General features: G+C 33.3%; 1 protein-coding gene and 1 long non-coding RNA gene across 2 annotated transcripts; both read right to left on the reverse strand.

Moving 5' to 3' along the window:
* Positions 1–2,001: 2,001 nt before the first annotated feature.
* Positions 2,002–4,716, reverse strand: LOC111904377 (uncharacterized). Its single transcript, XR_002854493.3, has 4 exons — positions 4,506–4,716; positions 3,918–3,954; positions 3,715–3,837; positions 2,002–2,256 (listed from the first exon to the last, which is right to left on the reverse strand). It is a non-coding gene; the product is annotated as an uncharacterized LOC111904377 (long non-coding RNA).
* A 1,339-nt stretch (positions 4,717–6,055) lies between these two features.
* LOC111904376 (probable RNA-dependent RNA polymerase 1) lies at positions 6,056–11,006 on the reverse strand. The gene is made up of 5 exons (XM_023900147.3): positions 10,851–11,006; positions 9,786–10,311; positions 7,433–9,285; positions 7,204–7,354; positions 6,056–7,101 (listed from the first exon to the last, which is right to left on the reverse strand). The coding sequence occupies exons 2-5, from the start codon at positions 10,299–10,301 to the stop codon at positions 6,262–6,264; spliced, it is 3,360 nt and encodes a 1,119-aa protein (XP_023755915.1). The 5' UTR covers positions 10,302–10,311; positions 10,851–11,006; the 3' UTR covers positions 6,056–6,261.
* Positions 11,007–27,314: the final 16,308 nt, after the last annotated feature.

Here is a 27,314-nt window from a genome sequence, read left to right on the forward strand (position 1 = left end):
TCTACATCGTTCGATTCTATTTACCCCCATCACCGCCTCTTTTGGACCACCATCAAACCAAATCGACCACCTATGTGATTCAAAAACCCTCATACTTCCTCCGATATCGGTGTTTCCCTCAAACCACCGCCAATCCCAAACAACTTATTATACCTGCTCCACCTCAGATTTTGTTTAGATTTTACATGTATTTCGTTATTGTAAGCATTGTAATAGGTTTGTTTACAAGTTGATTATTCTATCCAGGTTGTAAACTTGTTTACAGGTATTTTTTTCTCACATCAATGGGTCTTCCCTCATGGAGCAGTTGTCGTTGGGGAAGTTGATCAGATATGGTCAAGATCCTTCACCGTATAAGGTTAAGGGTGTGTTCGGCACGGAGCATTTGAAAGCTTCTAACTTCTAGCGTTTGACAAAACGCTCCGTTTTGAACAGAAAACCTCGTTTGGCACTACAAGCTTCTAGCGTTTAGGTTAAACAAAACACTCCAAATCCAAATGCTACTTCATGTAGCGTTTAACAAAACGCTACAAGCTACCTGCTACCGGCTAGTTTTGCCAAACACGCCCTAAGAGCAAAGAAGAATGGTCGTGGGAAGGGTGAGTTTTTTTTTATATGGAAAAGATTACGATGGGTGATTGGAAAATGGGGAAGAGATATATGATCTTAATTTTCTGAATTTTATTGTTTGGTCGGTACCTAAATCCCCATTCCCGCTTTTAGTGAGGAGGTCAAGAAGGAACCTTTCTTTTCTCATGGGACTTAGCAAGAAACGAGTAGTGTATAATAAGGAATGAGAACCACGATGGATTGTGTATGAATAAGGAATCAGAACCACAATGGAATCGGTGAAGAGATAATGTCCAGATCAATGGTCTTACATTAAAATAAACTTTGAGTTCTTATCGATTGTTCATAGGGCACCAAAGAGAGAGGTACATGTGGCTACATCAGATTTGATTTTCTAATTTTTCTAGTTTGATTCTTTCTTTAGCTCATCGGAGAAGAAAAAAGAGACAGTGAGGGACGAACACATGTTGTTCGAAGATGTAGAAGGGGGATGAGGAGGCGATCATGGGTGTGATAATGTGGTTGTACATTTTCTTTTACTGTTTGTACTTTAATTAATTATTTATTACTAACTAATTAATAAATGAAAAAATAAATAACAAATTAATTAAAAAGGAAATGGTTAGGGAGGGATTTGCATATGTGTTTGAAAGAATGTTCGAGGCCTCAAGTGACGATGATGCATTAGTGACCAGAGGAATAATAGGTGGGGAGAGAGTACCAACGAGAGCTCCAAATAGTAATATGTATTGACGAAACCAGACAGCAAAGTCTGCGTGGGGAGTGGATACACCATTTGTAACTGTAGGTTTAGGAGAGGGGGAGGTGCCATCAATATACTTATAAAGATCCAAGCCATGAAGAATGGTTTCAGTCTGAGTTTTCCAACCAAGATAGTTGGTGGAGGAGAGTTTGATGGAAGGTGGGAATTAAACAAGAATTAGGGATGATGTATTAAGAGGCAGGGTGGGGATTACCGTTATGTTCGAATTTTGTAATTTATGTGAGAAAAAAAAAGTTGCTTGCATTTAACTTTTAGTCCTTATTTTGTTGATGAATTTAAATGGATTCGATTCATAAGGATCATAATAAATTTTTTAATCATAATAGATTAATGATTAATAGCAATTTTGAATTATAAGAAAATTTTTAATCATAATATATTAAGGCCCATGACAATTTGAATTATAACAATCTAGGTCATATAAACATTTTAAATTATTATCATTATGAATAATATTATTTTGGATCATAATAGTTTGAATCATATCATTTCAGCATTCATAATCAAATTATAATTTTCACAAAATTGATTTATAAAAAGTTTTGAATCATATTATTTTTAACCAAATCTTGAAATTTTGTAAAATATAGTGTGAAATCTAAATAAGTTTTAGGTATTAGTATTTTGGATCATATCGGCTTGGATCATGTTTGATTTTTTTATGGATTTTAATTTATAATAGGTTTTGAATCAATAATATTTATTATGGATCATATATTATATGTTCCTAATAAAAGACTCTTTAAGGAGCCACGTGTCCCCTTTCTACACCTCCTTCATTCCACGTGTCATACCTTCAACCATCCTATTAATTGTTCTCCTGCTCAATGCTTCTTTGAAGAATCGACATCAACTTCCTTGATCATCTCCTACTAATTAGGCATTCGGTTACCATATTCCCCCTGCATTTAAATACATTTTAAGTATCATATATCACCAAATCCCTTAAATTCAGCAATGTTTTTTAATTGCTTTATCTTTTAATCATAATAGGAATGAAATAATGATTACAATATTATATTTGCCTATTGATTTCGTTTATATAAACCGAACCCCTAAAATTATTTCCAAGATTTGTCGTCTTTCTCTACATCTTCTTCTCTGCGAATCTGGTACATCATTCTCCAAACAATTGTCGATCATTTTATTATTTTTCTTTATTTTCCTTATTACTATCTTCTTCTCCTTATCTTATGTACGTACCATCTTATAGGCATCGATGTTTAATAAATATATATGTTTTAAGTAACATGTGTTTTAGACTCCACAATTCCTATTTAATGTTAACTCAGGTAAGATTGTTGGTTTTATCAAAATTTTAATATGAATGTTAACTCAGTTAACATTGTTGGTTTTATCAAAACCTAATCATATTTACATTGTTTGTTGTACCACTGTTTTCTAATATTCTGTTTAATGTTAAATCGGTTTTTAGAGTGCCTAATTTGGCTTTATTTTATTGATTTACATTTTTTATTTTAGTGATGTTTTTATATATTGATAAAGGTATAGTAGTAGACTTTTAATGTTTTATAAATAGAAGTAGAGCTGAAATGTCATCCTACTTTCAAAATGGCTACTAGGATGTACTTGAAATGGCATTCTACTTTAAAAAAAAATGATTTTTTTTTAAAAATATGTCTGCTCTTAGTAATAATAGGTCTATGCAAGGTTTTTCAGAAAATATATGTATTACGTTTTAGGGACATATACCAGACATGGTAAGTGTTTTTTTTAAAGGTTTATGAAATGGTAAAAACTATATGCCCAAGCTATAGTTTCTTCGGTAAAAACTACTTATTTATAGCATTAAGCTTTCATATTTCTTATTAGTGTATTCTACTTTAAACAGTTTATTCAATTATTACAAATCCATACAGAGTGTTTGAAATAGATAGGGCATCCTAAAACATAACAGCCTATACAATTCATACATAAAAAGTACATAGCTATTTCGTGTATTTATAGCGGTTGAAATAGATGGGGAATCCTAAAACATAACAATCTCTACAATTCTGTCCTTTTATATTAAAAATAACAACTCTGCCCTTTTATGACAACTATGACATTTTATATTTATGAAAATGACAAATATGTCATTTCAATAGAAAAACTATCATTTATCAATTTTTGTCAGCCATATTTTTTAATTATGTTTTTTACTATCAAATATACATTAAACTTATCATTTAGGTAGTAAATGACAATTCTGCCCTTTTATATTAGAAAATGACAACTATGCCTTTTTATAATATAAAATGACAACAATGTCCTTTTATAAATATTTATTATGTATAATATAAATTGTTTTTTTTATTTTTGAAAAAAGATATAGCTTTATGTCAATTATAACATCTTACCTTCGGATGGATTTTTTTTCATGGTTTTGATGATACTCTTTAGAAAGTACATTGCTATGATTTTATTGTTGGCATTCCCATTTTACCATTGATTGGTTTCTGATTATTCTTCTAAATGTTGATCTGGATATGAAGAAAGATGATGATCAGTCTTTGAACTGTATTATATGTTTTTGAATGATAGGGAAATTGTTGATGCTTACATGGGTGACACAAAGAGCCCAAAAGCAAATATGTTCCCTGCCAAAAATTGAAACAGAATGATTTGTAAAGTTTACGTAATATTAAAGAATTGATTATATGATAAACAAATGAAGAGGAAAGATGTGTTGCATTTTAATTTTTAATAGATATGTATGGATATGCTTTAACATCTAAGACTATCAACTTTTTATATGCAGAAGTTGTAAGAGAATGCTTCGAAAAGGGTTCAACCAGTTTTAGTTTACTTTTTCTTCTTGAGTCACTCGGCTGGAACAGTGGTTTTGAGTTTTTGACTTCATGGAGATTAGCCATTTAAATCCAATTTTAACAAGTCTTATCAGTGATTAATGCAATAGGAGTTCTTTATTCCTAATTCTGTAATATCCGAAGAATACTCTTCCATTTCATTATAAAAGGCCTAATTCAATATATCATTAAAAATCAATCAAAACATTCAAATTGAAAAAAATTAAATTCGTTTCTCTTTCCCTCCTCCTAAGAGATCCAAAACCTAATGTTCAAAAATATCATTAACATTTAACATTATAAAATAAAAAGCAACGATTAAACAATTCAAAAACCCTAACCTTCTACCAAGTCGTTTCCTTTACTGCCTTGCTGCTATATCGATACTACAGAGTCCTTGTGTTCTTCATTCCTGTTTCCTCTACTCCAATCGATTGCATGTACTAATTTCTGAGAAGATTCCCACACAGATACACTAACACAATTTGGTAGATCCGAAACGTTTCTCATTTTGGTAGAAATTAAACTCAATTTTATTCTCTTATCAACTACTTATCCCTCATTTAAAAAACATTACATATACGGTCCTTTTAAAATAACCCACACTCCCACATGCTTATATGGTCTTTGTTTCACAAAATAAAATTGCTAACAACATTTAACATAAAATCGACTTCACCATTCTTTGTTTCACAACAATATACAAATTTTATTTTAATTGCATGTTCTTTTTTCATTTTTATTATTATAAGGACAAATTTGTCTTTTTCAATTTAATGTATAAAAATAAAAATACAACTCAAAACCATATGATACGGACACATGTTATTATATTAATAATTAAGCTATAATTTAATTAAAATTATTTTTAAATTTTTTATCCATGGTGTCCACGGGTTATAACTTAGTTATTTATGATCATATCATTTTCATGTCAAAATCAATGAAGTTTTCATTTGTCTACGATTATGTGTTTTTAAACCAAGTCGGTACATTTTCATGTACATACAAATTCATATCAAATTGAGAGTGTAAAAAATAAAAAAGTGGTGGATATTATGATATGTAAGGTGTCATTTAGAGATTGAGTGTAGTTTAAATTTAGCATAAATTGAAAAAGAACACCAAAGTTTGATTTTCAATAGAACATAACAAATCCAATTTCCATAGAACTATTTTGTAAGTCCGATAATTGTTTTACACATGAAGAAAAGGTTTTACAATAGAACAAAGCAAGCAACTGTTTTACAAGTATGATAATAGCATTTTAAATATTGAACACACAGCAAGCAAGGACAACAATGAAATAGAGAGAGAGAGAGAGAGAGTGTGTCTCACCTTTGAAGATTTCATCGGAACAATCTTGGGATGATGTCAAATGGTGACATAGTCATCAGAGAAAATAAAAAAAAACAAGAGCCAGTTGATTTTAAATAGTATTTTTTTGATGTGTAACGACCATATCATCAACATTCATTTTTGAATTGAATTTTAATTCCCTCCTCTTGTTGATGGAATTTTGTTTCCCTTGTTTAATGAAAAGTCAAAATCATTTAGGATCCAATTCATTTTAAAAAATTGAACCAAATATGGAAAAGTAAACTTGAACATGGAAATGCGGGGAACTGGATTCCAAATCTTCCTAAGCTTTATATTTCTTTTGTCAAACACTTATACTTCAAATAAAGCTACACATTCCACCTAATATACCTAAGAACTATATCACTAATAAAGTCACTAAAGTCCAAAATTATAGTCATGATGCTAAATTTCACTTCATACGATTTTCATCAATCCTACAAGGGAGCTAAGTAAGCATCAGTAGAAACAGATTACTTTTTTTTATCACCTCTTGTTCAACTCCATATAATCTATGTGTACGCATGTATAGTAGATTAAGATACTACTTACATATCTCAAAAATAAATCAACAGTGACAATATTTACATCAAACCCTACAAGAAACACACAATAACCAAAAACCACAATATTTACATCAACTCAAACTCAATCCAACAAGAAACAAATACCAGACAACCATTGTTATCCAACCAAAAAAAAACAAATCCATCATGGTACGACTCCACACAACGTCAATCATATCAGATTTAAAGCATTGCTAAACTGCTGTTGAAGCCAATCGGAATCAATATTTCTGCTAACCCTCCCCTTGCTTCTTTTAATCTCAATAAGCTTATCATGCACACACCAAGGAAAACTCAAAAAATGATCACGTGTTTTCATATCCTCATTATACTTACCCCAATAATCCGGATGATATGTCACATGATACCATGCAGATGCTTTCGCATACACATCATCATCTCCAACATCCACGTCACCTCTACCTTTCCTAAACCAATTCCTCGCTTCCTTTCTCAAAGACTTCACAGCCAAACCAACCGCTTCAGCATCATTCCTCCTATCAAACGACTTCGACATTTTCATAATACTCCCACTCAACAATTCAGCCTCGGTTTTAATCCCATAATAATCCATCAAATTACCCAATTTGTAATCATACTCAGTTTTAAAATCAAAAGCTTCATCAACATAGTACTCAAACCCGCTGACTTCCAAGTCAACATCGTACGTTTGTCTCGCCACGTCACGCGTGAACGGGTTGACCTGGCTGTTTTGTGGGGCGATATCTTTGACCTCACGAAAGAGTTTCCCAATCACGTTATGTGATTCGTACGTTGTTTTATCGGATTTTTCCATGAAATCAGGGTACTCTTTGACACGAAGATTTGCGGGGATTTCTGCGGGGACACCGGTTTTTGGAAAATCTACAGCAATTGAGAAAAGCTTTGCGAGCTCTATGCATGGTGGGGCCATTGCCTTTTCGAGTTCTCTGTCTGCAAAGACTGTGTGGGCGTTTGCTATGATTCCTAGACTGTCGTTGACTATGTAGTTTGTGAAATACTCCTCGACTTCCTGAAATTGATAAATAAAAACAAGATTGTTAAGTAATTAATGTAAACACTTTGTTTCTATTTGTAGAATAAGAAAGAGTAGGGAGTGTTAAGGTATATGTACCTCAATGGTAACATCATGATCGAGTTGCATACTTGGAGCTGGAGTATAATCCATCGGTTCAATTTGCTTAGGTGGAATTAGATCCGGATCCCAACACACAAAGTAAATATCTCCATCCAAATCACTCCCCGAGCATTCATTTGGATGAGGCCTATCAAACATCAAAAGATATACTTTTATTACATAAATTCAAAAAATAAAATATAAGTTTGACTTTAATACATTTTACCTATGTCCTTTTTGAGGAAAAACAACACAGTCAACCATATGATGTAAGCTTGGAACATTAACAGCTTTCAAAACCCGAACATCACCCGGATGCAAACACGGGTTTTTAGCAACTACGACTTTTCCAACAACAATTTTACTCTTGTAACCACCAACACCACCACTACTACTACTACCATTATCATTCAATGGCCTTCTTCCTGCTCCAGAAAAGTGAACAAAAACTTCACCATATTCAAGTGTTCGAGTCTCATCCAAACACCCCATCATTGCCCTTCCTTTGGAAACAAAAATACGCGTTTTTGTACGCAATTCCAACAGCTTTGTCGCACGAAAAACTTGCAGCATCATTGAGAGAAACGGTTCAGCATTAGGCTTGTAGCCACACGAAAGCATTTCCTTCATAATGTTTGTGTTTTCACCAGGTGACATCAGCTCCAAAGCTTCTTGTGCCTTCATTGGCTCCCTTAACACAGCATCTAGCAAATCCACAACTTCTTTTTGCTTTTTCTCAAAAACATGGTCTTTGACACCGAGAGTAGAAAGAAGTGTGATGAGCTGGCGATTCATGTAGCACGGTTGATACTTGCTTATTGCAAGAACATCTAATTTCGTATTGTCGGATTCAAATTTACACATACTGTTTCTCAAGGAGAGTTTCATTGTTGAAGTGGGGTCCACAGCCACAACACCTTTATACCCACCGTATCGAATTTGAAAAGCAGATGGAATAAAATCATAACCGCATTTTTTCGAAACTCTTTTAGCAAACTCAGCGGATATTTTCCCAATTCCATCAGAAAAAATATACCTCACACCATTTCTTATCACTTCCACGTCAGCAATTTTTGCAACTTCATGTTGTGCTACACTTAAACTTTCCTTTGAAGAACCGAAAGACTGACCGAGTCTTGCTGCATATTTCGCGACATTTTTAATACTGCTGAAATCACCCATCCATTCGCGTATATCAGCAGCGTTAATTCTCCCGGTTGAAGCAAACATCCATGCAGAATTGTCACGCAACTGACTCGAAGAAAAAGCGAGAAATTCAAACTTTTTGTTTCCGATAACAATTCCATTTTTTAGAACCGATAAAATCCTCGTGTATATTGCGGTTTTGTTTACCCCAGTTAAGTTATTCGCGCGTGGAGACAAATCTGTTGAATAAAGTTTCTCCAATTCTTCATCAAGAAACGATACGCGAATAAAATTATCGATGTAGTCTGCATAATGGCGTAGAACTCGATTCGACACGTTGACTTCGGGCCCACAAAAGTAGACTTTTGACGGTGTGATTTGAACCCTTCTGACGTACACAAGACCGGAATCTAACGAGATAGCAGGTGATCGCAGCCTGTTGTTGTTTTTGTATTCTTCTGTTATCCACCTCACGGGATCATAACAAGATTCTTTGAGATAAAAGAGTTTTTCAAGAACATATTCGATGGAGCCGATGTCTCTTCTTTGTGGATCTAACAACTCGTAGAAAGTTGCATTGAGCAGTGGGCCCGGGATGCAACCGTGTTGAACCAATGTGCAGATTTTGAAAACTATGTTGTATGGGAGATAACGAGTGGGACCCACGATTGGGACAAGGTCTAAGTTTCGGGAAAAACTTTGACCTGTTACTAACTGGAATTGGCGATGATTATCTTCATAATATGGGAAGTAGTGAGCAAGATTTGGGAGATCAACACCAAGTGGAAGCTCCAAACATAAATGGGAAGATTGTCCGATTGACGAAGATGGAGTAAAATCAGTTGCCCTAACCCATTGATCATCGGGAACTTCACTATAAAAGCTATGAATGTTGTCTTCAACTTTCTGGTAAATTCGAGGAGCACCATAGAGCTGTAAAGAGACAAATTCATTTAGTCAGGAAGAGATAATAGCAATGTACTTTACTCTCATTACCAATATGGGCAATATACTTTAGTTTTTATCCATAATAGCAATGTACTTACTTTCATGTCAAATTTAGGAAACATACTTAGGATAAAAACATAAAAGATTTGTAAACTTAAGGGTTTTTTTTGCAAATTTATAAGCTTAAAGGCAAAAATGAAAAAAACATGGCAAACTTAAGACATTGAGTTATTAACACACCTAAAATCATCACAGGGACAAAACCATCACATTTTGACAAATTGAAGGACTTTTATGTCAAAAGCCCATAAAACAAAATGGTATTACAATATAATCGGTAAAGACTAAAGATATACAAGTAAGTTGCTATTATCGGTAACAAAGTGTAAGTAGGTTGCTATTATGGGTAAAAAAAAGTACATTTCCTATAATGGTAAGAAAAATGTAAAGTAGTACATTGTTGTAATTAACTCAATCAAACTAACCTGAATAACAATAAATTTTGCATTATTTCCACGTGAACGTCTAAGCTGAACTTGCCAAATATTCTCATAAGAGAGTTGAAGCTTGTAACTTGTAGTAGGATATGAAACAACAAAGTACAACCTCCTTAATCCAAACCCAAATTTCACTGATACATTTTTCATTTTACTTAACACATGCAAAGTCTCCTTTGACACCTGGCAACCAAAGTGAACAGTCGCCCCTTCCATCTCAAATGCAAATTGTTTGGGCCTTTGTTCAATGTCATGATCATTTATAAAAGCCTTTAAATAAGTTCTACCAAACCACAACCTTTTATTGTTTGCAAGGTCTATAATGTACTCAACTCTTTCCCTTGTTTTGAATTGTACTTTTGCATATGATCTTGACCCTCGGTTTGACTTTTTGACCTCTAAAGCATAAATAGTCCCGGGACCCGTGTAATTCTCTAGAGATGTTTTGATTACTTCTGCAGATTCTAAATTTGGGTATCCATACACCTGCACTGTCTTACTCATGGTGTTTTAGCTGTAATGTTGTTTTATAACATGTAATCAGTACCCATAAATACATTGAAATCGTAATAAAAGAAGTAATGATAAGCAATTTAAGCATAAAAAAGGTAGAAACTACATTATTGGAATAACTTGTTTATAGAAACCAGTTACCTCCCTCTTTTACCTTTTTCCCAATTTCGTGCAAAGAATCCAAGTAAATGTTTCTGAGAAAAGTACAAATGAAACACATTTGACCTAATCTGAGAATCTAGGTTGGCTTCATAAATGAAGATCACACGTTTTAATCATAAAACATATGATTTATATCTTCACGTAAAAACAAATTTACAGGACTCTGATGATAGATCACGCATTTTACTAACTGAAATTCGTTCATTTCATCAAACAAAAAGCAAAATTGTCTACAAACTGATAAATTTTTTACCAGGTTCGATCATTTTAATGTAGTAGCAATTAGGTTAGAAACAGAAAGGAAACCAATAATGCTATCATAAAGCTTAAGTAACAGAAACTATTTAGCAGTTAGTATGCAATGGAAGAGCGATTCACCAAGTAGTGAAGATGACGAAGCGAAGACGACGTCGATGATCTGCGTAAGGATTGGGGTTTGTTCATGGACGTTTTTATGTATAATTGGATTGGATATAATAGGGGACTTTGATCGTCAATGGCAAGTCAATTTGCAAGTCTTTTTCTAGAAGATTCCTTTTGGTTTATCGTTTTGTTGCTAAATCGTACTGTAGTAGAGCATTATTTGACGTTTAAAAAGTTAAAGTGTATATAGTGAGTGTATTATGGGTCACAAGAAGGACTATGTTGTTTCATGAATTGTTAATGTCATTCGTCCCTTTCACTATACTTTATTAATAGATATATTTCCGTTAAAAATATATGTCACTTGAAAAAAGAAAAGATGGTATAATTACTTTATCTTTTAAGTATACTCTTTTGACTGTTTTCATTATTTTATTTCGACTTATTAATAATTAATCGAATTCGTTAGGTTGTGAATTGGGATATAATAAAAAATTTTAAAGCTTATTCGATTTGTATTTACTAGATATTGTTTAGTGATAAATGTGTTTACGGAAAATATATTATATCATGATACGCAAGGTTTATAAAAATAAAGAGGAATTATTGTCCCTTTTCTCATTGGTGTGATTGGGCCCCACACAAATCTCATATGTTTTGATGAAAATAAACATTACCAACCATTTATCCGATGAATACTCCCACAGGATGATAACGATGATATTTAAAAATTTGAAGAACATCCGTACACCTCCAACTTTTAGTTGGTGATTTCACCCATTGTTTAAAGTGGCGTCTTTGGAGACACTATTTTATGTTTAGATCATTACGCTCGTATTCCAATAGAAGATAAATTACATCAAGAAGTGGGTCGTTGTTAGATGAAGTGTATCCATTGAGGTGAACGCAAGACTAGGTACAAAAGTTATGATAAAAAAATATCTTGAATTGTTTTAAAAGTGGAGAGCTTGTCATAAAACAAAGTGTATATTACACCAAAAGAATAATGAAATAGGATGGACGAGCTCCCCACTTTTAGTTTAAAAAAGTTGTTTGATACTTCACAATCTAAATTCAATTTGTTTTTTCGTGCATTTAGACCATCATATGTTCCCTTCGTAACGTATCATGACGATCTTCCACCATTATCTTTATACCTCATATCTAGACTCATCTCACCAAACCCAACTCATACCACAAGACTCTCAGCTTATCAGCTTGTTGAATATCATCTTAGGATTGTCTCTCCCTTCCTTAACTCATCACGATCCTCAAAATTCCTAAGGATCTTTATCGCTCCATTGTTGTTCCATCTTACAGTGTTCCCGATGAACACTCAGCCATTCCTCTATTGGAATCTCATGAATTGGTGTTATGCCAACCTCCACACTCAATAATTCCCAAAGATCAACACATTCTTCCCATTTCAATGTGTCCTTATTCGAACGAGTCTGATGAAGATGACTTATTTGAAAATGAAGATCAAACTAACCTTTCCCATAAAGACGTATATTCTAGATACTACATTTTTGATATCAAATTCGTGGAACCCTTCTCCTTTGAAGATACGTTTCCATATATGTCTTACAACATTATTCAATTAAATGGAAAAAAAAAATATGTAATCACGAAGGAAGACTTTTTGAAGCTAAACCAAAGTGATCTCATGAAGTTGATTCGTTGGACAAAATCTAAAAGACACATCTTAATCACCATTGATGTTGCTTACAAGAGACTAAAAGTATGGGCTGCTGAAACCCTTAGAGTTTACGAAACCATCAACTGCGAGCTTTCCGAGATGATCTTCAAGCGTAGTCCGGGTGAACCAACATACAATGTCCCCAACCTTAAGCAATATCAAATCAACATCCCTATTTGCTCGCCAGTTCGTGGTGTAGCCTACATGGGAAAATATGGTCATAAATACTTCTTTCACTTCAACGAAAAGCATCTTTTTTCCATCCCGTTCTTGAACGGTATGATTGCAATTCTCAAAGGTTCTGGTAAAAAGAATGAATCCATCCTGTCACCCCGACAAAACTTCATCAAATAAATCAATTGGATTTTAGCCTTTAGGAACTACATGTTTGAGATCTATCATTTCCTAGATTCTCCGTTTAATTAGACATTATGTGTGATCTTGTATCGTATTTTGCATGTCTAAAACTCTACTGTTAAATGTTCATGTATTTCTGGATCATACTCATTCTTACATGCTTTATTAACGTCTTGAATGAACCTAAATCTTTTTAAGTTTCCTTTAGAGGGTGTTTGGGATTACTTTTGAGCATCAAAAGTCCTTCTTGTAAAGGACTTTTTGCAAAAGAAGGTCTTTAAAAATGTTTGGATTGACAAAATGACTTTTAGTTTAACTTTTATAGGTAAAAAAACAAAAAGTCACAAAAAGTATGGTTTATGACTTTTAGAAACTCGTTATTTTCTTCTCTGCCAAAAGTCATTTCCAGAAGATCTTTTGAATTATCCAAACACCTTTTGGCATTCTTTTAACTTTTTGGAAAAGTTAAAACCCAAAAGTTATTTTTAAAAGCAACCCCGAACACCCTCAATCTCTAACCATCACATAATCTCACTTATTTCAGTAATGATCGCATACGGGAAATTGTTGAAAAATAGCTTTGTATGTGGTTGTCATTGAAATAAGACAAATCATTTTTAAAATGACCTAACAAACATTATCAGGTTGCAAGAAATCAAGAGAAAAGTAAAGACCGATGTCATCCTAAAAAAGTCAAACCAAAGTCAACTGGAAAAAGTTAAATGCCCTAAAACGCAAAATTGGTTGAAGACATCGACAAAAATGTGAAATATTTTGGTCTAAGCGCTAAAAATGACAAAAACAAGCTGCCAAATTTCCAAGCAAGGGACCTAAAATGTCAAAACAATGATAGTTTAAACTACACCACTGACAGACATATTTCTTTTATGTGACCATCATTAAAATAAGACGAACCACCTTTAAAATGACCTAACAAACGTTATCAGGTTTCACGAAATCAAGAGAAAAAGTGAAGACCCATCTTAACCCTAAAAAGGTCGACAGAAAAAAGTCAAAGGTTCAAAATGCAAAAATATTTGAAGAGATGGACCAAAATATGAAATATTATGAAATATTTTGGTGTAATGGCTAAAATGACAAACGTTTGTCAAATTTCCAAGCAAGGTACCTAAAATGTCAAAATAGCCAAAGTTTGAACTACGACATCAAGTTTCTGAGTCCCTATCGAGAAAACGAATAAACTCATTGAGCAATGAGCAATGAGCAAGACCTGGTCGTTGTCATCTATACGAATAATGTTGTCGAGGAAAATTGTCATTGCCGAGAAATTAAAATAGCCTCATTGAGATTCATGGTCATTGCAAGGTATACAAATAAGCCCATCAAGCTTCTCTGGTCTATATGAATAGCCTTGCGGAGTTGTTTAGACACCATACAGTTTTTTTGAGAATATCTTGAAATCTGTGCAACTTTTTTCGATCACGAAGAAAATTTTCTTGGATAATTCGATGATTCCAGACAAATTTCTTTCATAACACTTTTGCTTAATCTAAATTGAACCACATGTTTTGTAACATCTGAACCTTTATATGAATACCTATTTGTCCTATACGAATAAGGATGCTACGTGTCGGCACCAAATTGGCTCAACATCAATTCACCTTTATGACATTATCTTGTACTTTTTCCTGCCTACCAAGATTCATTTTTACCCAATTAATCCATGTCACCTTTTTACCACCCAATCATATTCTTCCATATAACGTCCCAAAAATGATGACATAAAATTTCGTTTTATTTATAGAAGAGGAATCATCAATTACACGTTTTAAAACTGATACATTACAATCAGAGTATAAATCCTGGAACAAGTCAAATGCGGAACATAAGGTGTGTCTGTCATGCGGTCAACCCGAGCTCTTCCAATTGAAAACCAAGGGACCTGAAAAATATTTGAAAACCGTAAGCACAAAGTTTAATGAGTTCCCCAAGATACCACATACCACACATACATGAACCACGTATTGGGTCCCCGCCCTACATTTGGAATTAATTTTGTGATCATAAGTGACTAATTAAATCTAAGGGGTTGATTATGTAAATCATCCATTATTATAGTGTGGGCCAAAGATCCATTAGGGTGGGCTAAATGGTTCATGGATAGTCCATGGAGCTTTAATCATGGAGCCTAAGGGAGATGAAAAGACATGGCACATTAGGGTTACATGGATGAAACCCTAGTGTTTGCTAACACTATAACCCCCCCCCCCCTTGGTGTCAAAATCGGTTGCACCTACATACACAAGAGATAGAACCGATTTTTGAAGCTGCAAGTGTAATTCTCTTAAGCCTCCATTGCATATCGGTGTTTGTAACATATTAGAGGCACAACACTTGGGGCTCTAAGCTTCCAAATGTCAAGGAACACACAAGAGGTAAGTTATCAAACTAGTTGTTACTTTAAAATGTATGCTAGTTAAGTTATATGCTTTGGAAATTTGAAAATGCATGCATAATTAGAGAAAACTTAAATCCAAAGCATCTAGGGTTGCATGTGCACCATAGGAGTGTTATAGTGCTTAAAACCCAACACCATTAGCCCAAACTACAACTATTACTACTTTTCATAATCAGTCCCTCCATTATTAATCAGTTCCATTAATCCCAAAATTAATATTAAATTAATTTCTGATTAATCACCAATTAATAATATAATTTCCAAATAATATATTAATAAAACCATTCTGAGTACCAATTTATTATTCATATAATAAATCATACTCTTTCTCTCCACTTGTCATCCTATCAAGTTGCATGAGTGAAGGCAACCCAAAAGGACCTTGCTCATAATCATGTCTAGTACATAACAATTATAGTTATGGTATTAGACACCTAACTCAATAGTCTCCCACTTGGATAAGTCTAATAACTATTATTGCAAGTACGACTTTAGAATCTGAATAGCAATCGTAGCTTTCAAAAGCCGCTATTGAACTCTGATCTTATCAGTAATGCGTCCTTTAGATAAGGGATAAAATATTCCTCCAGTCTACAAGATATTGTATGGACTGAGACATGGATTTATAATCATTCTCTTTGTCCATGTGTTGTTTCCCGATTTCCAATTTATGACGACTGACTTTAGACTACAATTGAATACATCAACTTAGTCTAGGCTTGGCCAAGCGCTTAGTGTGTCATCACTAAATCATCGAGGGCCCCACATATATTGATTTTATCCCTCTTAGGGAAAAGGGAAAGGATTCAGCTCATATCCCTGCTCAATTTACTCATCAAATCACATACAACAATACGTTTTATAACACCAAGTTATTGATGCGTTTACATATCATCAATGTGCAACTAACTTGTAAATTACAACTCATATGTCTTGGTTTTAGGAATATATGATATTATCGTCTCACAATCACTTGTTATAAAATCCATGAAGTGGTTCAGATGAGTGTGGGTTTAATCCAATAATCAAATCCTATTTCAAGAGTACTCATGAATACTGCAACAAACTTGTGCTATGTCTAAGCACTTAGACTATCTACAGTCGGATTCATGACAGTCTTACCTCAATACTTACTTCCAAAGTATGATTGGCTGTGGATGTTTGAATAACTTAGTTGTTCATGAAGTAAAACATGCGAAGTGAAACACAAGAATAATCTGATTAACTATGCTCTCAAAACTTTTTAGTATAAACAAAACACTTATTATTTATTCACCATATTAATTTGACTTTATTCATTGTATACTGTTTCGACTAATCAACTCAATATTTGAATTACAATAATAGTTATCACATGCTCTTAGCATGCACACTATGTTTATCTATGGTATTTCTTTGTGAAATATATCAATTGAACACATTTCCAATGATGCTCATTTCACAATTCCAAATCCTTATCGTAAATGTAAGAATACTAAGTTCTTGCCATTTACTATGATCTGTTAGATTCTAAACTTATATGCAATGATCCTTTTGTAATGACTATGCACAAAAGTCACAAAGACTTGGCAAAAATATATTACAAAGCATTACAATGGAGAACAATTCCATAAAAACGAAGTCTCATATTCAAAGTATATTCCTTTGAACATCCTTCTTGCATTAAGGTTTCTAATCTTATACAGATTTTATGATTAACATCCACTTATGGAAACATTTCCATATTCCTACATGACTATCACTTCTGAATAAGAGCTACCTCTTCTCAGAACATGTCAATATGGTCCTTCCAAAATCATATTATACTTCCAATTGTCCACAAGCAACCAATCTTTGGTAAACCTTAGATTGTCCTCGAAAATTGCTTACCATTTTAGTCGTATCTCGTTCTAGTCCCTTTTCCCTCTCAATGTCCTGGGCGTTTGGAAAATTAGAACAAATTAATATTGTAGCATACACAATCAATCCTATATACTAAGTATATGGTATTCGATACATAAAGACATTATACCTTATCAGTATCCTACTACAATATTTCCATATATAGAATTTTCATATGTTGAATCATTTCAACACAACATTCATATATGTCCATGACTAAGTTCAATTAAAATTTTAATATAAGCTTTTAGATTGGAAATGAAGTATAAGTATCTTCTCCCTATAACTTTCTATATTGAAACAATATTTAACTTACAGCTTTGCAAACTTGTAACCTTTGTTTCCTATAAATACTATTACAACCTTGCAATACTTAGTATAATAGTTGTGCTCCAACTAGCTTAACAATTATACTCTTTCTAGCATAACAATTTTGATTACTTTAACACAACCCTTATGCTCCCACTAGCCTTGACATGTACCCATAAATCAGCTGGACTAACTGACTTTCATACCAAAGTTCATATTTCTGATACGTGGTGCTTCAATAAGTCTTTTCAGAAACTTATAGCAATAAGTACTGAATGTTCAAACTATTGTCATTTTCTCACAATTTGAACTATGAAAAGGGATGTCGTAATCATACTCGAATTTGAGAACGTAATTATCACAACTGCTAACCCTAAACCTTTAAAATCTACTTAGCGAAAGCATTTCCTCACAATCATTTTCATGAAGTGGATAGAAACATATTTACACTTAGATTTTATAGTGTATGTGTTTCCATCCATATAAATCTGTCATTTCCAACCACTGTCTCACGACAAGGTCTATGACAAATTCAAACTCATATGGATTAAACTTGTTTAATCTTAATTTCTTGCCATCTGGTAGCACAAGGGCCTACCATTGCTTCCAGGTTGTTGAGCAGGTCACCTATACAAATTAATGTACTTTCCATTGATCAAGGTACATTGCCTTATGCAATCAAATGAGAACTCATAGAACTCACATGCATATCTAACTTAACTGGAATAGGCCCATAAATAAAAATATGTTAATCATGATAGGTTGCAAACCTCATATCGTGTGCTAGTAATAACTAAAAGATTTATAAGATTCTCTTGTCAAGGAACATTTCTTGACAACCATTAAGACTCCCACTGTCCTCTTGACATATAAGATTCTATTGTTAATGAACATTTCTTGACAACCATATATTCAAGAGTGTGAGATCTTATCAAGACAACACTTCATGTAATTGGTCTTAGTTGGTCTTTGTTTTATCCAAAACATCACAACTACCAATTTTTCAAATGTGCAAAAGTAAAACATTTCTAATCCATGTGTCACGATGTGTTACAAACCTACTTATAACTTGTAACTCAAGGCATAACTTAATGCAACTAGATTATGGCCTATAATCTCGATTTTGGAAGGAGGTATGATTCATCTTCTTGGTTTAACCATTTCTACAATTTCTGATCCCTCTTCTTAGCCATGCAAGTGCACTAAGGTGTCCTTATAGGATCAATTGTAACATGGTTCCATAATCATTAAGATGATCATAAAGCATGATACTAAAGTTCTCTCCTTTCCTCTTTCAGATTGGATAAACTTTTATCTTTCTGTCTAATTTGATTCTTGTTATTTGTTATGCTATACATTGAAACCTTTCAAGGTATCAAAATTATACTTAATCTTATAAGCATAATCATATTTACTGATCTTTCAGTAAATCATGACGATAGACTTTATCGTCATTTGTGGTGGATCTGACCAGTTCACATCAATGTGTACTAGATCCTTTTATCTTTCACTTGACTTACATACTTATGTAAACAAGGACTTAGTCCCAATTTTCCCAAGTATCAAGATTTTCATACATCTTATAATTCAAATAATATTATTCCAAGTTTCTGTCCAAATGAAACTTGGGCGATGAGAATCTTTCCTTGCTTAGAAAATTACGACATTACCACAATCGATATACACAAGAATCAAACAACTTTCAATATTGCTATCAATAGAAACATATAAACAACAATTTTCACTAATGTCATTGCAAGGAAACATAAAGTAAGATAAAATCAAATTTTTCTTTATTTGTAAAATTACGGAAAAAATTTGTCCTTACGATGCAAATACATATGAAAACTATGTTTCTAAAAATTCCTAAGCAGTCTATCACAACTCCTAAGCAGCAGCTCAAAAAATCTGATCATCGAACCATGCGATCGAAATCCATCCTTTCACGATCAGACTCAACATACTCTTCCTTTAAGTTTCCTTTCTTTTATTCAATCCTACAAAACATCAAAATGCAATCTTATCATATAATGTCTTAAGAATCTATAAATACGATCTTAATAGAGTTAGACAGTGAACTTACCCGAAGTAAAGTCATACATTTTGACTTTACCATCCTTGCGATCCTTCAGGTAGATACAACAATTTTGCATATGAATCCTCTTCTCTTGGCAATAGAAACATATGGACTCTCTAGGAATGATACAAGGGACTATATCATAATTTTCCTTTCTCTTATGATCAACCTTTTCGACCATGGCATATTTCTTTCCATCATGAGAAGAAATCCTTTCTAGATTATCGTTGTCATTGCCTATATCCATGGTAATTGGGGAAGTAGATATTCCAAGCAAATTTGCTTTACCAGTGCGCCAAATCATTGTTGATTCAACATCAATTAGCAAATATGTTAGACCAATGAGGGTCACGTCGTGGTCTGTCATATAATAATCTTTTACGAACTCACTATACGATTCAGGAAGTAACTGAAGAACCAAGTCAACAACCAGCTTCCTTAGGTAAACGACACCCAACATCCCCAGCCTGTCAATGTGTGACTTCATCTCCAAGATGTGTGCACACACATAATTTCCATCTTTGTGCTTACATGCCAATAGGTCTTGAGTAACCTTGAACTTTTTATCACAACTAGCATTTTATCTAGGAAATTCTATTTCCGTGTAACCATTCAAATATTATAAAACATATACTCTAAGTAAATCTCAATCAATGCTCATCAAGATTCTCCATTTATGTTCATCAAAGAGTCTAAAACCCTAAAAATCCCGATTCGAGTCCATATTGGACTAGGATTTCCTTATTGGGCCTAATGGACCAATAAGCACATAATTCAACTTTATTGGACTTAGAAGCCCAAATTGGATCCTAATTGGACCCGATTCATAAATCTAAAACATTTCAAACCATTTGGGTCTAGAATTATTCATTCTAACCCTAATGGGCCATAACTAATCAAATTAACCTTAGTGAGCCATAAGCCCATTCTTTTATTTTATTTGGGTCGTGAATGCTTCCAAGGGCCCAATGGGCCAAAAAATTTTATGTTTTGGATCCAAGATCCTAACTAAAGTTAATGGGCCCAACCTACTCCACCCTTTCTTCTTGGCCCAAAATCCCGGCCCATGTGTAAAAAAAAAGGAAAATAAGAGATTTAGGGGGGTTGACTTTGGAGGTGCCACCTCCATTTTGTTCATCACGTATCCATGCAAAGACCACCATGCAACCAAGCTAGTCACCTCACCTCTCTCTCTCTCCCCTTTCCTTTTCTACTCTCGGGCGAGAGCCCAACAAACACACACACACACACATTACACCAAATTCTCTCCATTACTCTCAAGAATCATTCATTTTCTTCCTCCCAAATTCTCAAGCCTTTTCTTGGGTTTCAAGAGGATTTTCACAAGATAATCATCATTTCTTGGTAAGTCTTTACACATCCAAGCTTTATAACTCCATTTTCATGATAGAATACTCTTATAAGCAAAGTTTTTGGTGATCATACTCCTATAAATCTTCTTAAGTACGAGATCTACTCAAGGGAGTTGTTAGGGTCGAAATTCACATCATCTTTTCCCACTTCTTCTTCAAAAACCGAAACATCAAGCAAAAGGTGAGTTCATACCCCCTTATTTTCGGTTTTCATATGATTTTTGGGGGAGAATACAAGAAAAATGTGTATGTCTATGTGTTATATGCATCTTTTGTGTGAATTCTTAGTTATTTGGCACAAATATGTTAGATCTTGGCAAATCTCTAAATTTTGAGTAACATTGAGCAAAGATCTATGAACTATGACATTATATACATCACATTATCAAGCCAAAAGTGATTACATGTTTAAGATACAAAAGATTTCAACAAAAACCTTGTTAAAGGTCAAAATTGTCAAGAAAACAAAAGTTAAGGGTAAAAAGTGTCATTTAAGTTTTCATAAGGGCCAAACAGGTCCTACGTGTATATAAAGGTATTTCTATGTTAATCATACTTTAAAAAGGGTCAAAAATGAAAATTTAAGCTTAATGGGCCAACATTTGGGCCTCACGGTTTTTGGGGCCCAAATTGCAAAAAAAAAAAATTAAGTTTTTGGGTAAGAAATGATATTTAGCCAAATTTTGGATGATAAATGAAAATAAACTAAATTTAAGGATGAAAATAACATTTATTTTCAAATTGGACCAAAAATGTAATTTTTTCCAAAATTGGGCCGAAAGTGTAAATTTTTACAAACAAGGGGTTTAAAATGCAGTTTTCTGCAAAATAGAGTTCTAAATGTGAAAATATAACTTTTTGGGCTAAAACCGTAAATTTTAGACATTTGAGACAAAATTGCAAATTTTTATAAATTATGGACTAAAGTGTCGTTTTTACAAACTTTGGGCCTTAATTAAACATTGGAAGGTTATTGGCCAAAAATGTCGTTTTTACAGAAAAGGATATTTTTATTATCAATCTAATAAACCTCGAGCTAAAACAAACAACGAAATAAAACAAACGAATGAAACACGTCGATAACCATTTATTGGACCTAATATTCACGATCTTGGTCATTGGGGCCCTTAGGGCCCAATTAAGTGTATATTGAGCCCAATGTTTTCCATGACATGTTTACTGGGCCTTGCGACCCACCTACATGTTAATTTGGGCATAAGTTATGGATTACATGTTTATTGGGCTTTTGTGGCCCATTTACATGCCTGTGGGGCCTAAATTACCCTTTTATTATGTTATTGGACCTTGTGGCCCATTTACATGTTAATTGGGCTTGGAATGAAAATTCGCATACTTTGTAGATCGTAAATATACCTCTACATAGTGTCTGAATTCGTATACTTACCTTTGGAATGGAAAAATCTATAACCTACGCGTAAAACATTAAACATGGGGAAAATCTTATCAAACGGGAAAGGTTGAGAATCTAATGAGACTTGTCGGTTGGCACCTCTGAGTGTACAATCGTAGTCTGTAGTTATAATCAGAGTTTCCTGGATGGAAAGCGAGAGTTTGTGTATAGATCTATACGGGGTGACCCCCCACGCCTTAGTTGTTCGCTACAGCTAGACTAGGCAAGTCTAGGGCGACAACATCCTTAGCAAGACCGGTGTTTGGAAAAATGCCAAGATGGGTGACTTAGTCATTATCATGCATGGTTATAACGGCTCATGTAGGGATTCAACACCATTTAAACACATAGAAGATAAATTATTTAATTGTGTCAATATGAAACAACTTAATCAACGATACAAGAACCTAAACATTGTTATAAGACAGAAAATATCGGATTTTTTGGGAAAAATGTTCTTATACATTTATCATTTATTCACGATACAATGAATTTAAACAATGCTCGTATAAGTTACAACTATGAAATTCACACATGCATTTATACTTGATTTTCACATCATTTTCAGTCGTTATACAAAAAATATCGGATTTTCTGGGTTTTTACGAAAGATACAAAGACTTTTATTCAACCATACTTATGAACTCACCAACATTATATATGTTGACCATTTTCAAAATAACTTGTATTCTCAGGTAATCATTAAGCTGGAAGATTTGCAAGTGTGTATGGTTTTGTTTATGTAACATCACGTATCGAGCTTTTAATAGTTAGAACTTATGTATTTTTAACAATGTACTTGATGTAAACAATGATGGTTGTATTATGTAATGTTGGTGATGAATGTGTTATATTTCATGTATATTCATTGTGATGATTATTCAATTGTTAGTCACATGAGCCCCCGAACGTTTCCGCTATCTGGTTCGGGGGTGTGACACTTTTCACGTCGACGAAAAGTGGGCCAAGGAGAATCATTGGAGGAGGTGGAGGAAGTGAAATATGATTTCTAATTCCACCAATACACGACAAAGGGATTGATCTTTCACCTTGATCGACACGTGAAATATCATCTTCATGTGGAAAACTTTTTCTAAAAGGATAAGGAAGACCATAGTTGTCAGAACTAGACATCTACAAAAGAGAGAAATTCAAGTAATTTGATTTAATCCATAATATAGCACCGAAATGAAATATTAAGGCTAGGAACCTACATTATAATTCACAATTCAAAAGAGGGATGCCGTAATCTAAATTGCAAATTATTTAAAGGTAGGTAAATAACGATTTGCCAATTCCACCATGAAAACAAAATTTAAGCTAATTAGGGTTTAGATGAAACTCCTAGATCTTTTGAGATTCATTGAAATTTGCAATGGCATGTTTAATCTCGGTTATGGCCTTCAAGTTTGTGACTGGGATACCGATGATCACAAACAAGGTGTGAATAACCATGCAAATTAGCTTGGTACTCTCGATAACATTTATCACCTAATCAATGTGCCAGTTAACCATACACGCTCCATTGATTTATGATAATTAACGAGCTACCCATTGCCATCATTTATTAGTCCCAGATTAGTGTATCGATTAACCACACACGCTCCACTAATGACCAATAAGGTGCAATGTGCAATTTCATGGATTAACACAAAATTCACATTTTTCCTAAAGTAACTAAGATTGAGAATTTATAATAATATTTAGTTACTTTATATATTCATTATACTTATAATGAGGTGTCCTATCAAACCCATTCAGCTAACGACCCTCCACTGGTCAAGGGTGCGGTGGGTAAATGAAGTCTACTAACGGTAATGCTGACTTTACTCTTATACATATAATATATTAGACTTTTAATTTTATATAGTATAAGGGTGTATTTTATACATTTAAAATACTAGATGTTTAATCTATCAATAAATTAGACTTTTAATTTAATTAAATTCAAACCATATTATTATGGATTTATTAATTCTCTATTTTAATTAAACATTTAATTAATTTAATAAAGTTCATAAGGATGTATTTCAAACTATTCAAAATACCAAGTTTATAAATTTAAGATTTCAAAATAAAAGTTATTTAATCAAAATTTAAATTATAAAAACCATGAGTTGCACCTTTGAAACTTTTCAAAATATTAGGGTTTAACTATTTAAATTTCCAAAAACTAAAACTTTTAATTTTAAATTTAAACTATAAAACCAAAAGGTGTAATTTAAAACTTTTTCAAAATTACTAGTTTAAATATTTGAATCAAAATAAACTAATATTATCCATATTTAACCATATCTTCAATTTTGATAAGGATATCAAGTTACCAATCAGAAAAATTGATTTTAGGCAATAAAAACGAGTTATGGTAATTATCAAAATCAAAAACTGATCTAAAAATCAAAATTTTAGCTAATAGACGAGTCAACTCGTCGAGTTGGGCAATGAACTCGCCGAGATCACCCAACTCCTCGATTCCATACATGAACTCGTCGATTTCACTGTCCGGACAACAAAATTCAACTTTTTTCTACTTTGGCCAAATCACTATAGCATTATATTCAATTGAAAAATGACTTAGGCTCTCATACCACTGATGGGTTTTGAGCATTACAATATTCATATGGTGTACATGCAACCCCAATGCTTTGGATCTAGGTTTTTCTCTATTAAACATGCAAATTGAATACCAAAGCATAAAACCCTAAGAATAGCATACAATAATCAAAATTCATATGAAATTCGGGTTAAAACATTACCTTTCTTGTTATGTAGCAATAACAAGTATAATCCTTCTTGACCTTGACTTCTAAAAGCCTAGTGCCCCAAGTGTTGCACCTCTAATGGAGTCACAAACACCCAATGCAACAACATAACTTGGAGAGGGAAGGAAAATCGGCTAGGGTTCTCTAAAACTCATAGGGGCCAGAAATCCTTATGTTAGGAGGGTTTATATGGTTGAGGCTGTTAGGGTTTTCAGGTAGACACCCTAATTTACTTGCTTAGGCCTTAAGCAATCCATGGACCCCCATATGACTGGCCTTGGACGAAAATTCTATGGGCTTCCTATAGATTTTCGTCCACCCCATTATCAAGAAGATCCATTAGCCCAAAGTACAACTATTACTGATTTACATTCAGCCCCTCTAGTATTAATCAGTTCCTTTAATCCCAAAATTAATTTCTGATTAATCACCAATTAATAATATGATTTCCAAGTAATATATTAATCTTGTAATATATTAATAAAACCATTATGAGTACCAATTTATTATGCATATAATAAATCATACTCTCTTTTCTCTTGTCATCCTATCAAGTTGCATGAGTGAAGGCAACCCAAAAGGTCCATGCTCATAATCAAATCAAGTACAAATCAAAAATAGTTATGAGTTTAGACACCTAATCCAACAACAAGTTCATACACGTGAGCCAACTCAACTAAACCTATATCTAGACCTATGGGCTGGTTCAATTTCTCAATCCAAAACAAGACTCTCCAGACAATGGGTATTGCCTGAATGTAAGAAGTTTGAGTGATTTCGAAGAACTTGGAAATAATCCCGAAAAAGGGATATGCCAAACCTAAGCCAAAGGGATATCCAGGAAAGCAGACCCAAGACAAAGAAGCTAAATCAGGTTTTTGTTTCGGATCGTAGGGTTTGAAGACAACTTCGTTAGAATAAGCACCAATTGTTTTCAAAGACTCGATATCATCGTCGTCGAAAGAACATATCTCATTGTAGGATAAGATTCTCTGGTCGATGAAATCATCCCCAGAGGATGCGAGGATATCCTTGCGAGATACAGTTATTTTATTGCCCATCGTTAGTGAAAAAGAACAGTAAGGAAAAGAGGAGAGAAATGTACCTTCAAGTCTAAGGATCCTTAAAAGCTAAGGATCCTCAAACCTTAGGATCCCAAATATACTCCAGGATCCTAACTAATATATGTTTTTTTTAATAATGGACATATATTCTTTTGTCTTTCTCACATGTGCAAAAATAACTGGTCAAAGTCATATACTCAACGGATAGTCATCATAACTACACAAAAGACCCGGAGGACTAAGTCAAGCAAACGACTATAAGTAATCTCGGAGGATCCCGAAATTCTCGGAGTTCTAGTTATTAGGGTTTGACTATATAAAACACTTGTAATCATCACACTACACACGATTTTATGGCAGAATATTATCACTTGTACTCATACTCATTCCATTTTCTCTGTAATTTTCATTTCAATTAATAAAAACATCAATGCAGGTGATCATTATCACTTCGCAAGATTTTATATCGGAGATCCTAATAAGGATCAATGGTTTTCCTTGTAAACGATTTGTGTTGCTTTGATTCATTTTACTTATTTGATTTACATTTAACATCATGACCTCTCATACACTTTGGTCTATTTTGGTTCAATTATTTTTTGTCCAAAACAATTACTAACATAAAAAAACACATGTGGAAGGGGCCATACATAATGAAATGCATAAATAAATATATACATAAATATGTTTATACATACAAAAAAAAATGGTAAATTATATCATAAGAATGTCCAACCTTAAGTTACGGCCCATTACATATGAAGTCAACCGTGGAGCACTAATAGTATTTTGTCATGATTTGAACATTAGAAACATTACACTTCAACCATCAAGGTCCTATCATAAGTAACACCATACATACATAAATACATACATACCTACATATATGCATGCATACATACATACATATAAAAAATCATTTTACAATTAATTCCTATTAAAATAGTATGAACCATACACGTCACAAGACTATCATTTTCTTTTATATGGTATCATAAGAAGTTATTAATGTTATAACATTTATAGTTTATACTTTATACTTGGAGGATTGAAACGTATTTGTATGATAAATTTGGACTAAAGTGTGATTTTCCCCATTTTCAGTCCAAACCCTATCAGCATTTAGC

This window comes from Lactuca sativa, chromosome 8 (genome assembly GCF_002870075.4).
Source record: "Lactuca sativa cultivar Salinas chromosome 8, Lsat_Salinas_v11, whole genome shotgun sequence".
NCBI lineage: Eukaryota > Viridiplantae > Streptophyta > Magnoliopsida > Asterales > Asteraceae > Lactuca > Lactuca sativa.